The sequence below is a fragment of the Nicotiana tabacum genome, chromosome 1, assembly GCF_000715075.1.
Source record: "Nicotiana tabacum cultivar K326 chromosome 1, ASM71507v2, whole genome shotgun sequence".
Classification (NCBI taxonomy): Eukaryota; Viridiplantae; Streptophyta; class Magnoliopsida; order Solanales; family Solanaceae; genus Nicotiana; species Nicotiana tabacum.
The window spans coordinates 45,798,612-45,811,992 of record NC_134080.1 but is presented as its reverse complement, the minus strand read 5'-3'; the positions used below and the strand labels follow the sequence as shown (position 1 = coordinate 45,811,992).

Genomic DNA, 13,381 nt, shown 5'->3' with positions numbered 1-13,381 from the left:
GCAGACCTCTAAATACACCTAAGGATAGGAAATTAGAGGATTTAAGTCATTTTTCAAGAGTAGGGCATCCTCTCCATCCCCAATCCGACCAAGGCATCCAATTGCACACCTAAGGTGAATTTTTTAGTGTGTTTTCATGGTGATTTCACTTCTCAATAACTAGTTATAACATGATTTTGATTGGATTTCATATGATTTCTTCAAAATATCAAGAACACCCCAAAGTTGTCTTTCAAGATTTGGTCTACAAAAAGTAAACTTTTACCCTTAGACTTACATATATGGAGTTATTCTGGAATTATGAGTATGAATCAAGTATTACAACTTATGGTATGGTGATTGGAAGCCATAAATTTCCAATTTAAATACATGACCATGGTAGGGATTAAAAGGTGATTATTTGATGGAATTTTGTTGGTTGGGTGTGAATGGTTGATCATACATGTGGTGTTAGGAGTATAAATTGTTAAAGAATAATGGTGGGATGAATTGTTGGTTAATGGTGATAGTTGGATGAACCAATACTATAGTTATGAGGTGTAAATATCTATACCTACAAGGTGTTTGATAATATGCCTAAATGGCTTAAGTTATGGAATTTATTACTAATATTGGCCCTATTGGATGTTGTATTGTAAATTGAAGTTACTTAAGTGTATTGGATCATTGTAGTATCATTAAGGGGCAAATTTCAGGTATGTATGGCTAAAACCCCTTTTTATTAGAAATTGAGCTCCGTTGGCGTTTACGAAAGTGTGGTAAGATTTGAATTAGTTAATGTATTGATTGTTATTGCGCATTAATTGATTTGCAATTAACTACACATATACGTGAAGGATATGCCTCTATGTGAGTAATGTACCATTCTTGGTAATTAGAGAAGTATGAAGAATACAATTATGTGTTGAAATGCTTAGGCTATAAGCCAAGATAGAAACTGAGAATTATTCATGCTAGCTATGTGCCCACTTACCTGTACTGCAACTTGAATTACTTTTGTATGCCTATGATCACAACCTGCAAGATGATACTGAAAATGGAAAATGATGTGATAATGGTGGCCCTGAGTGCCAAGGAATTGATATGATATATATGAAATAAAGATTCAGATGTGATGACTAATGAGAAAGGAACAACGCCTAGATAAGGCGGCCTAGCTGATCGGGTCGTGATCGGACACCATGCCGCACACATGGTAGTAATGTGCTGATATTGAATTTCGGATAAGGGAAATGAAATAGTGATTGAGATATATGCCTCCAATGAGGAAACCTAGCAAGTCGGGTTGTGATCGGACTCCGCTCAAGATAGCGGTGGTATTGAGAACAGTGATGAAGATATGAAAGAAATGCCCCAAACTAAGTTTTGGAAATTATATGAAGGATTGAATGAATTGCATATTTGATTTAATCATGTGATTTACTTGTACTTGCTTGATAGTTCTTTCTAGTAAAATGGTGTTTAGTTATACATACTAGTGTTATTTGATGGCACTAACGTCTCTTTTGCCGGGGGCACTACATTTTTGTTTTATGAATGTAGGTGGCTCCATTGCGGATAGTGCCGATCGCGCATAGCGGAGTACCTTCTTCTCAAAGTCTTGGTGACCCATTTCTCCTTCAATGGGCTATATTGTACATCTTCTTATTTTGAACTTTCACTTTTGAGGTATAGCCGGGGCCTTGTTGCCGGCAATGTTATCACGTCTTTTGTATCCTTAGAGGTTCCGTAGACGTTTGTGTGGGTTATGTATGGGTATTGGATAGGTCAATGGACCATGTTGTAACCTTGTACTCTTGCTTTCTTCTACACTATAACTTGTATGGAACCTTGGAAATTTAACCACGTTTTAAATATTGTGATATAAAATGAACTAAGATGTTGAATGTACTCTCTTTCCTAGTTTAAATAAAGGTAAGCATGGCTTCCTTATTCCTATCGAGTTGGGTAGATAGCGGTTGATAAGGCTTGCTCAGTTGGGTTCACTCGATTGAGCGTCTGTTGCGCCTCCCGAAGTTGGGGCGTGACAACTAAAATCCTATCACATTGAGTCTTTAACACCAATATCATATAAACAAAGCCAAATACATCGACAGCCCCTTAAAGTTGTCATTACTTTTCACTTACACACTCTATCTTAAGTCTGTTCCATTTGAACACGTCAACCATATCTCATATGTGCCATTTAGACACAAAATTACTAGGCAGTCAAACACAAAAGATACGTGTAATTCACACTCCAAATTGATGAATAAGCCAAGGACACGTGAAACAAAATAAAAAAAAAGAACCAACCCCCCACCCCTTCGTCATCTTCTCAATGATCCCCCTCCTTCCGTCATCTTCCCGACGACCCCCCCTCCCCCTATTTTGTCTTCGTAAAACTCTCCACCTACATCGTTTTCTTCCCCATATCTAATGTGAGAAAGCAAAAAATATTTTTATATCTAAGACTTGAGGACTGAGATCTGTCAAAGCTTTGACGGAGTTGCATTAGATTTGACAAAATTAAACTGAAATACCAAAAACAGAAAAAAGAATTAGGACAATGGAAAAGAGAGCAAAGAAAATTCCTCATTTCAACAATCCAAACACACCAACGCGCGCGAGCAGAGAGAGGGAGCTAGTACTATCAGTAACATTCTAACCTAGCCAAGAATCTTTGGAGTACTACCAACAAATTTTGCTGAAAGTTACATACAAATTAGGCTCAAATTTCAAATTTAGAACGACATTCCAAATTTTTCATATCAGAAAGGAACTTTTTCGGCCAAAACAAACTTTCAGATTGTTGTAACCTTAGTGAGTTGCAGATCTTGAAAATTTCTTTTAAAGTCCAAAAACGTTTGTAGCCATGAGTAACCTTTATAAGTTGCAGATTTCTTTTGCCATTATTCATTTTTTTCTCCTCTCAGCTCGCCGGGAAATTCTCCGCCTCATTCGTCGGACTACAATAGGTCAGGAGCCTCATTCTACAATTGGAGAAGGGGGTGAATGGAGAAGGTGATTATATCGATGGAGATAGAATGATGAAAAATTAAAAGAAAAATTATTCATTTTCCGGAAAGAAAGATGAGGAGTTTGTTTTTGGACCATTTCACACGTCTGAAAAATGTGAGGAACACTTGACTTACCATGTCAGCTTTTTGTGTTTAAATGGTACATAAGAGATATGATTGAAGTGTTCAAATGAAACGAACTTAAGATAGAGTGTGTAAGTAAAAAGTGAGGACAACTTTAAGGGGCTGCCGATATATTTGGCCTATAAACAATGTTAATATATTGCTTGAATGCATATTTGACAAGATATCTTAGTGTGCTTTGCTATTTGGTTCAGGTAAAATCTTTCCAGCACCCGGTGTTTACACTAAGTAAATGAATGCATGATATATGTCCTGTATACAATATATTTTTTGCTTAACTGTGATTAAATGATATGGATCCGCACTTTAAATTGTAAATGTCATGGTTAAACTGCTTGGTTTGGTGTAAACATCATATGCATATAAGTATTTATCCTTGGTACACGCTTAACATGCCATACGGCGAATGCAATTCACTACAATAGGAGTACATGACTGAAGCAATATTTGGATCCTTTAACATGCGTAGGATTTTTCCCAAAATGTCTCACACCATATTAAAGCTCATTGACAACACATCCGTCTGAGAGGTACTCTACCCTGACTGGCTAGAAAATATAGTGGTAGCTCGTAAAAAGGATGAAAATGGTGTGTATGCACATATTTTATTCATTTGAATAAGAGCATTGTTGCACCTAATATGTAGCTTTTTTTATTATCAGCATTTAATGTGAAACTTTGTTCGTACGTTCAACAACAATATCTATTCCAAGTGATTTTCATGTAATAAACAAGCACCAATACAATGACCTCAAAGTTAGTAGATAATTCAAGTAAAACTAACAACTTATTATTAGCTTAAACTCATGAACATGCGTCGAACTCCAAATACTATACTGCTAAAAGAAATGGTGATCCTCCAATTTCTATAACTAAATGGAAAGTTTTCTTGATAATCATGTTAACAAGCATGTTATTGGGGGTAAAGTTGAGTTGGCTTGTCCATGAGCATTATTACAAGCTGCAAGAGTTTGTTTTTCAGGAAAAACTGTGGTTATATTAATTTGCTCAAACACTAAGCTGGTGCAAGCTGTGCAGTTGTCACTGCAATTCATATTTATAGCTATTTTGCTTGGTGTTGTCCCAAATATATCCTTGTATGTTACATTACTCACTTGGACTGCATTTGGCTGCACAAAAAAATAATATGGATTATCGTTTCAAAATATAATATGTTCCCTTTTACTAAGAATTCGATGGGTTTTAATTTTTTTGTATTACCTCAACTCCACAATTATGAGCACCATTGCAATAGAATTGGTCTATGATGATGGGATGACGAACATTTGTGAGGTTGATATTCTCAAAATTTATAAATCTGGCATAGCCCATACCACCCTGAAAAGCAATCAAAAGACATTTTTCAGAAAAAAATGGAAGGTTAATTTTACAATATTTGTATAAAATAAATTAATTTCCCTCTTTATTTTGTTTATTAGTAAAAGAACCATCCTTCTACTTACCTGCCATGTTTTGATTCTTACACCATTTTGTGTTCCTTGGAGGGTACAATTTGTTACATTTATATTCTCCACAGTAACAAAAGTCTCATTAACTCCTAGACTTCCTACACTGCATTTACACACAAAAAAAAGGTATAGGAAGGATTTCAGTAAAATAAAAAGTGTAAAATGAAGTAAAATAGAAAAAAGAAACAAAAAATGAAAAGAGAAATTTAGGTCAACTTTTACCTTATACCATGTCCTGGTCCACATGAAATACCAGTAATATTGATATCAGAACATCCCGTATTGATGGAAATACAATCATCGCCTATTTGTATCAATACTTTTAGTTACGAAAGTTAATCAACTTAAATCTTATCGAAAGAATTAAAAAACTTAACCTTAAGACATTGCTAATAGTACATTAAAATTATACTTACCTGTTTGAATAGTGGAATTCATAATTTGAACTTGAGTAGTAGACATAGAGAGGTCAATACCATCAGTGTTGGGGCTATCTTCAGGTGCAGTTATAGTGATATTGGAGATATTTACCCCTGTGCTAAAATTAATGCTAATATGGTTTCTTGAACTATTAACAAGGTTCAGTCCACTCAATTGAAGATCATTACAAAAATTAAAGTGCATAGCCTGCAAAAATTTTCATACAAAAATTAAAACAATTAGTAGGCATTTGGATATTATATTTGGTTGAAGTTTATTTTTTATTTATTTTTTAAAAAGAGTTTCAAACTGAACCATAAAGTTGAAAAATATATATTTGAAAGTTGTGTTTGCCTAGACATGAATTTCATTTAAATTACTATCGGTGGAAAATAATATTTAACTTAAATTACTATCTTAAACAAAACTTTAATATTTCACCAGTATTTTAAATATTGAAATGTTACCCACGACTAACATAAAAATATGGATTCAAACTTTGAGAAAATTAGGTTAATTACAGAAATATTTACTAGAACTTTGCTAAATTAAGTGAACACTCCATAATCAATAATTACAAAAAGGGTTTAAGCAATTCAGCGACCACATAACCACATTATACCTTAACACTTTGAAAAATACGAAGTGTCTTACCGTTGGCTTGTGGCAAGTCCCATTGACCTAGCAAAAAAAAAAAAAAAAAAAAAAAAAGAGAAAAAGGCTTTGTCAAATTCCTTAATATTATTGACTCATAATTCCTTAAAACTCTCTTTTTCTTCGAATAATTAACAAGAAATGCAATTCAACATCAAAAATCAAGAGATTATTAGAGTTCAAACTCTTAATGCTTTAGTTTAAATTGTTTTTTTTTTTGGTTTCCTACCTGGTGTCCGATACCCGCATTGGAGCCCGACTATATCGGGATTCGTGCCGCGTAGGGCCCCATTCGAGGGGAAGCGCTCCTTATCAAGGATTTTTCCATACCCAGGGCTCGAACTCGAGACCTCTAGTTAAGGGAGAGTCGCCTTATCCACTGCACCACTTCTTTTGATGGTTAATTTTTTCCATTAACCTCTTGAGCATTGAATTATCGTATTGAATTAGAATATTTTGAGTGCGAGCTCTAAACATACCTTGTGAGCGCGACCAGAAATGTTCCACCAGGTAGCGCCTTGACCATTAATTTGACCAGTGCCATTGATGATGAGACCAGATATCCCAGTGAAATAAAGCCAACTATCATTTTCACACCCTACCCATTCTGTTATATTTTGGGGTGCCGTAATATTCCCTAAAACCTGTTTATAAAAAAAATACGATATTTAGTTTTGAAAATAATTAAGTAAATCTCTCTCTAATAATCTGCAAAAAGAATTATAGAATCCACCAATTCTTTTGAGGAAATTTATTTCTCCCTTGTGTTCCTTTATATTTTTTCTTACACACACACCTTAAAAATAAATTCATGAGAAGAAAGACACGTTAGATGGTTGCTATTTTTTTAATTAAAAAGTGAGATAGATGTTTGTTAAAAAATTATTTTAAAAGTGTCCAATTCTTTTAAGGAATTTATTTCTCCCTTTTGCAGGTTGTCTTGGGGTGCAACCTTCCCCAGACCCTGCGTGAATACGGAATATTTTGTGCACCAAGCTGCCCTTTTTGTCCAAGGACATTTCTCAAAAAAGAGCTTTTCCTAGAATTTTATCTATAAAATTTTAAAACCTTTTCCAATAAACCAAATCAAATGAAACATGTTTAATTAGAAAGTGAAGTTTAATTTCTAACAAATATTTCTGGGCTATATATCTCCTAATTAAAGAAAGTGTAGCATTTTACCTGTATATTAATAGTGGTAGAATTGCAAGGGCCTTGAAATAATATAGGGCTCAACAAGAATAACTTTTCACTTGGTAGGTTCATCGTTGGATTTTCACAATCATAGCATACATCTAGCCAAGCTTGTTGAAAAGCCTTCAAAATGGAGATTAATCATAATACAAGAACAATTAATCAAAGTCTTTTCTTCTATTCATAGAATTTTTTTTCTTTATAATTAAGATGTGAAAACTAATTATAAAAAAATACTTTACTTGAGAATCATCAGTTACTCCATCTCCAATAGCACCATAATCCGTGACATCAAAAGTAGCAGCAAGACCTTGGTGCAGAATAAATGAAGTAGCAAAAACTAGAAAGATGGAAACTCTGTCCTGCAAAAATGACAAAAAATAGCTATAATCAATCATTTTTCATTCACGTGAATTAATGATTGATATAAGAAAATTTTCAGAAAAGTATTATTACAGTGACTTGATAGAAAAATAAAAATAAACACTGAAACCCAAGTTATTGTAAAGAAACTAGTAAGTCATGCCGATTCAAATTTACTTGGGATTGAGATGCAAAGATGATGATGATTATTATTATTATTATTATTATTATTATTATTATTATTATTATTATTATTATTTGCAATGTAATATACCTTTTATATAAGTAAATTAATCCCTTACTTTAAACGTAATCTATTTGACTATTTACAATATCTTCTCTAATTAATTTCGGCTGATGTTGGAGAATCTAGTGGAATTCTTATTTTTATAGAAAATAAAGGGCCAAAACTAGAGAAAGTAAATTACCAAAGGCTTGTTTCATCAAGAGATTTTCTTTTATAATTCCTTTCCAAGTAAAGTTTATAATTCCGATATGTTAAATAACTAATGAGCAATAAAGAGTTACCAACATGTCTTGCATAATAAATTGTCAATTGTTTCATAAAGAGAATTTCTTTTATAAGTTCGTTCCAAAGTAAAGTTTATAATATAATTCTGATATGTTAAAAAACTAATGAACAATAAAGAGTTACCAACATATCTTGCATATCAATTTTAAACACTCTTGTCTTTCCAAATAAAGATCAAATTTTACGTGTAGTCATTTAACTTTGTGTTCATTACTCAAAAATCATTTCTTCTTTTTTGTTATGTAAAAGTTATTTAACTTTGTGTTCATTACCGAAAAGTCAATTTTTCTTCTTTTGTTACACAAAAATCATTTTACTTTGCTCTACTTATAACAAAATTCACCTTAGCCAGATTTTATAATATTTCTATTTGAAAAGTCTATTATGCCCTTGACATTATAACTTTTCTCATTCATATAATACCTTCTATATTATATACTATAGAGCATATTTTTAACTAGATATTTACTTATAATTAAAATAACTATATATTATTTTATTTATTATTTCTATAATATACCCCTACATATAATTTTTTCATGGCACTCAATTTGTTTAAAATCATATTCAAACATGAACATCTTTTAAAATATAAATGATAAAAATATTTGTTTTTTAATATTTATTTAAAATAATAATAAAATATTTATTTAACAAATGTGTTTTTTATAGTTAGTTAAACTTACAAAATTCAGAGATATTTGTGTTTAATATTAAGTTTTTTAAAAATTTATCTATTAATATTATTTATTTGAAAGTATTAATCTGAAGTATCAGTGTTCTAAATGTGTGTGTTTTGTTTATTTGGATTAACGAATATGGCTTGGCGGATAAATTTATGAGCTTTGATTTTATAATTTTTATTAAAAATATTTTATTAGGCATAATTAAGAACATTAACTTGAGATTTATTCACAGTAATGTTAGTGAAAAATTTAATAATGTTACCTATATATCTTGAAAATTAAACGTTAAGTAAAATTAAATGTACGAATATATTATAACAATAATAAATAAAACAATATAAAATTATTTGAATTATAAGTAAAATACCTAGGTAAAAATAAATTATATTATATTATATATATATATAAGGTATTACATAAATCGGAAGATTTATATTGTCAATGGCATAATAGACTTTTCAGGTGAATGTTTTAAAATCTAGTCAAGATGACTATTGTGACAACTAGAGCATAGTAAAATAATTTTTGTGTAACAAAAGAAAGAAAAATGACTTAGGTAATAAACACAAAATTAATTGACTTTTACGTAACAAATAAAAGGAAAATAAATTTTGGGTAATGAACACAAAGCTAAATGACCACCCATAAAATTTACACCAGAAAATCGGGTCTTACCAGTTCAGAATATCCGTCAGAATTAACTAAATAACTGGTTACTCAATTATTTAAATTAAAAATAGTGTATATATATATATATATATATATATATAGTATAATATTAAATGAAATAGAATTAACTAAACAACTAGTTCACTCAATTATTTAAATTAAAAATAGTGTATATATATATATGTGTGTGTGTAGTGGTAGAATAACAACAGCAAAATTTCTCTAACTTTAAATGACTCTTGATGTATGAGCGGTTCTATTTAAAGTATCACTAGTCATTTGGGATGAACTATTAAGTTATTTTTTGTTTAACCGTAAAACGGTACAGTTAAATTTGTAACGTAGTTTATAGACAAGATCAATTGTCACACCTCCTTTTTTACTACATCCCCGGGAGAGTATAAATAAAAGGGAGTTTTTCCAATTAAAGGACAATCGAAACGGGATTTAATTCAGAGTCGCCAATTAAGGGAGTTTATTGTTAAAAGATTCAGAGTCGCACTTGGGAGATTTATGGTGTCCCAAGTCACCGGTTGAATCCCGAATCGAGGAAAGGGTTGACTCTGTTTAACAGTCCGCGAACCAGAAATCCGAGTAAGGAATTCTGTTAACCCGGGAGAAGGTGTTAGGCATTTCCAAGTTCTGTGGTTCTAGCACGGTCGCTCAACTGTTATAACTGGCTTAATTATCTGATTTTAATACATTTGAACCTATGTGCAAATTTTAACTTTTTAACCGCTTTTAATTATTTTTAGGAAGATTCAACGTCATCTAAAACACGTCTTTGGACCACGCCACATGAAATGCACCCGCAGTCCGAGACACATTTTATTTAACGTTGTTAAGACTTGGAGTTGGGTCACATGAAATGCACACCCGAGTTTAGAAAGGTAATTTAATTACGCGTCTAAAGCAACTATGCGTTTGCAACTTTGCGAGGGCCATAGAAATTCGCTAAATGGCGCGCCTCGAATTCTAAGGCTCAAAATACTAATTAAGCGAGGGCCATGCATTTTAAGACTTTTGTTCGGCACGACGCACCTCGATTATTCTTATAAAAGAGTTTCTACACTTAATTTTGAGGGTCATAAATATTGGTCTTGTTTGATATGGCATACCTCGATTAATTTAAAGGACCCTGCTAACTAATTAAAAGACTGAAGAATTTCCAATCATTAAGGCGAAAATTTTAAAATCAATGTTATTAATTCGTAAGTTAACAGTACATGAAATCAAATGGAATTACTGAAGGAGCCCAGGCGGGCTATGAACCCAATGACCAATTGCCCATTTCGCCAAGAGGTATGATGATGCAAATGGGCTCAAACACGAAGCCCATAACTGAGATCTGTCCGTCAAAAGAAAATTTGGCACAACTGGGCCAATGTTAATAGCCCAATTCAGTGATTTAAGCATTAACAATTGAAAGTAAACTACATTGTTGTAAAGATTTAGAATTTGAAAAAAAACTGATTATTAACAGCTCGTGCAGGATGTTTTATCATTTTAAGCCACCAATTCGAATTTCCAGCAAGAAGAAAAACAATTTAAAGTTTCAAGATAGACTTCATTCATTAACAAAGGACTGGGAACTGCCTGACTCCAAACCTCGAAAGAAAGCAATCACTGGTTGATTCTACCTAAACCAAATAGGAGACTTTTGTATTGCAACATGGCACAACCAATTTTCTGCATCTCAAAATCAGAACTACTACATAATCAATATTTAAACTAACACATTCAGCGGCTTCAGTGGAATATTACAGCCATTCGGATCAGCTATCAAATACAATATCGTGCACTGAATTCGTTCAAACACCTAACCTAACATCTAGAAGAGGTAAGCAGCCTCAAGTTAGTTAATGGAACTCACATGTCTAACTTCTGAACACAATCTCACATTAGAACTAATAGTACTAAAAGCATGGCTAAATGTATCTAACAACATTCTTATTAACCCATAACTCAAACCATACTAGACCAAATTACTCATCTGCTTTACAAATGCTTTAATAATACTTAATGAACACACAACCATGCAACAGGACTACATGAACACAGAACCAAATAATTTAACATATACTGCCATAAAACATGGTATCATCAGCATGCTCATTCCCATTTCAATATGTCATTTGAAGTCGAATGTGTACCTGGTTACAGCAAAGACAAACAAGAATTTTGAGAATCAACTTAAAGCAAAACCAAGCCAACAAGTATATCAGCAGTAAAACCAAATCAAACAGCTTCCAGAGATCCAACAATTTCAGCTCTTTAAACCATTTTTCACCTAGATAAAGCAAAAATTCTTTGAAGCTTTTAAATTCCAGTTGAAATTCAAGATTAGTGAGCTGATTCAGAACCAATTCACACCCCAAAAGATGCAGAAATCTCAATGTGTTTTCAGAATAACTTTTCTCAACCGTTTTGCCTTTTAGTATTTTTTTTAATCCCTCAATTCTTACTTGCTAAAGAAGGAAAGACCCCTTTATAGGCAAGTCTTATGGCAACATAAAAGGGATTCAGATTTGCACTCCTACCCTTTTTAAATTCTCATTTTTGCTCACATACCCTTAATTTAAAAATCAGGTTTTCACTTTAGTCCCAATCCCAGCTTCTAGGAAGCTTCCTATTCAGTTACAAGAGATTTCCCTCACCTATAATTCCTAAACTACATCTTAGGATCCCTGTTTTTACCCTGAAATCTATGGGTCAAGTTGACCCAATGACTTAACTAAATGAACGGGCTGCCTTTCGTTTTGCAAATGGGTCAGAAACCCAAAGCCCAAACAAAATAAACCAAAGCATTCTATAATCTCATGGAAGGCAGAGGAAAGCAGCACTTAAACGATTTCAAACAAATTAAAAATCTAGACTAAATGAATGACTTATAAATGGGCTAGAATTAACTAGATTATCAAATTAACACCAAGTTTAACTAAATTAGTTATCGACTGAAACAGAAATCAGAAGTTAAAACATGTAGAATGCACAAACCAACAAAATTATTGAAATTTCTAAAAGAAAACAAAACAAAGAAGAACCTAAAACCAAAAGCTAAACAAATTCAACAAATTTAACAGAAGAGACCTAAACCTACAGAAATAATAGACGAGAGAAGAACAGATGTGAAATAACGCAAAAAAAAAACGAAACAAAAAGGAAATGCAGAAACTTACCAAATAGACTCGGAATTGATATTGATATTCCAACTTAACCCAAGATAATGTTAATCGCTTGTTCCTTTTCAAGAACCAGCGACCATCATTATTTTGTGGTAAGTTGACCTTGAAAAACTCAGAAAACTCGAGACATAACCTTTCATGCAACCAATTTCGAGAATAGGCCTTTTAGGGTTCAGACTTCAGATTTAAGATTCAAGGGATTCGGGATAGATTCGAGGGAAAAGAGTTAGAGATTTGGGGAGAGGGAACCATGGGGATTTTGGGGTGTTAATTTGGGGTGATTTGGGGGTGGCGCCGCCGGGCAGATATGGTGGAAAACCAAGGCGGCGCTAGGTTTTTTTGTTTGGGTCTCTGATGATGGGAAGTGAGAGAGATGAGTTTGAGAGGGGGTAGGCTTTAGGACATTTAAATACTAAAATGTGACCCAGTTCCCGACCATTGATTAAAAGAAATCGAAGACTAAGATTTAATAAGGGAAACTGTGTCGTTTGGTCATAGACTGAGATTTGGACCGGGTTGGGGCATGGTTTAGGCTGGAATTGTACATGTTTCAAGGTATCAATTGGGTTGATGGAGGTTTAATTAAAATGGCCCAAGTCCGAACTTCTCTTTGTTTTTGAATCTTTTCTCTTTTTCAATTTTAAAATTTCTTTTCTTTTCAAAATTAGAAATAAAACCTAAATTAATTATTAAAACTAATATTATCCTACCAAATTAAACTAATTAAACTCTAAAAATAATTACCATAACTAATTAAATACCAAATTAAAAGAAAACTACCAAAATTCAAAGCTAAGAATTATAAACAAAAAAATGCAAAATAAGTTATTTTTTGTGTTTTTTCTATTTTTGTAAAACACTAATTACTAATTAATCTATAAAAATGTAAAATTAAATCCTAAATGCAAATGCAGCATATTTTTGTATTTATTAATTAAACAAAAATGAAATGCACAGACAAATGCAAATAATTAACAGAAAATGCCATGAAATCCTCAAAAGGTTCCAAATAAAAGGAAGTTATTTTGTTTTGAATTTATGGGAGTAATTCATGTAGGACAAAAAT

The 13,381-nt window shown here is 32.3% G+C and overlaps 1 protein-coding gene across 1 annotated transcript in view; it reads right to left on the bottom strand.

Annotated features, from left to right (window-relative positions):
• Positions 1 to 4,039: 4,039 nt before the first annotated feature.
• Positions 4,040 to 13,381, bottom strand: part of LOC107776714 (putative polygalacturonase At3g15720) — a 29,449-nt gene continuing 20,107 nt past the window's right edge. The window contains exons 2-11 of the mRNA XM_075219103.1: positions 11,284 to 11,420; positions 7,123 to 7,242; positions 6,869 to 7,003; positions 6,166 to 6,330; positions 5,687 to 5,713; positions 5,029 to 5,239; positions 4,835 to 4,916; positions 4,607 to 4,715; positions 4,365 to 4,481; positions 4,040 to 4,273 (exon numbers count right to left, since the gene is read on the bottom strand). Coding sequence (XP_075075204.1) covers positions 4,040 to 4,273; positions 4,365 to 4,481; positions 4,607 to 4,715; positions 4,835 to 4,916; positions 5,029 to 5,239; positions 5,687 to 5,713; positions 6,166 to 6,330; positions 6,869 to 7,003; positions 7,123 to 7,242; positions 11,284 to 11,420 — 1,337 coding nt within the window. The remainder of the gene's footprint in view (positions 4,274 to 4,364; positions 4,482 to 4,606; positions 4,716 to 4,834; positions 4,917 to 5,028; positions 5,240 to 5,686; positions 5,714 to 6,165; positions 6,331 to 6,868; positions 7,004 to 7,122; positions 7,243 to 11,283; positions 11,421 to 13,381) is intronic.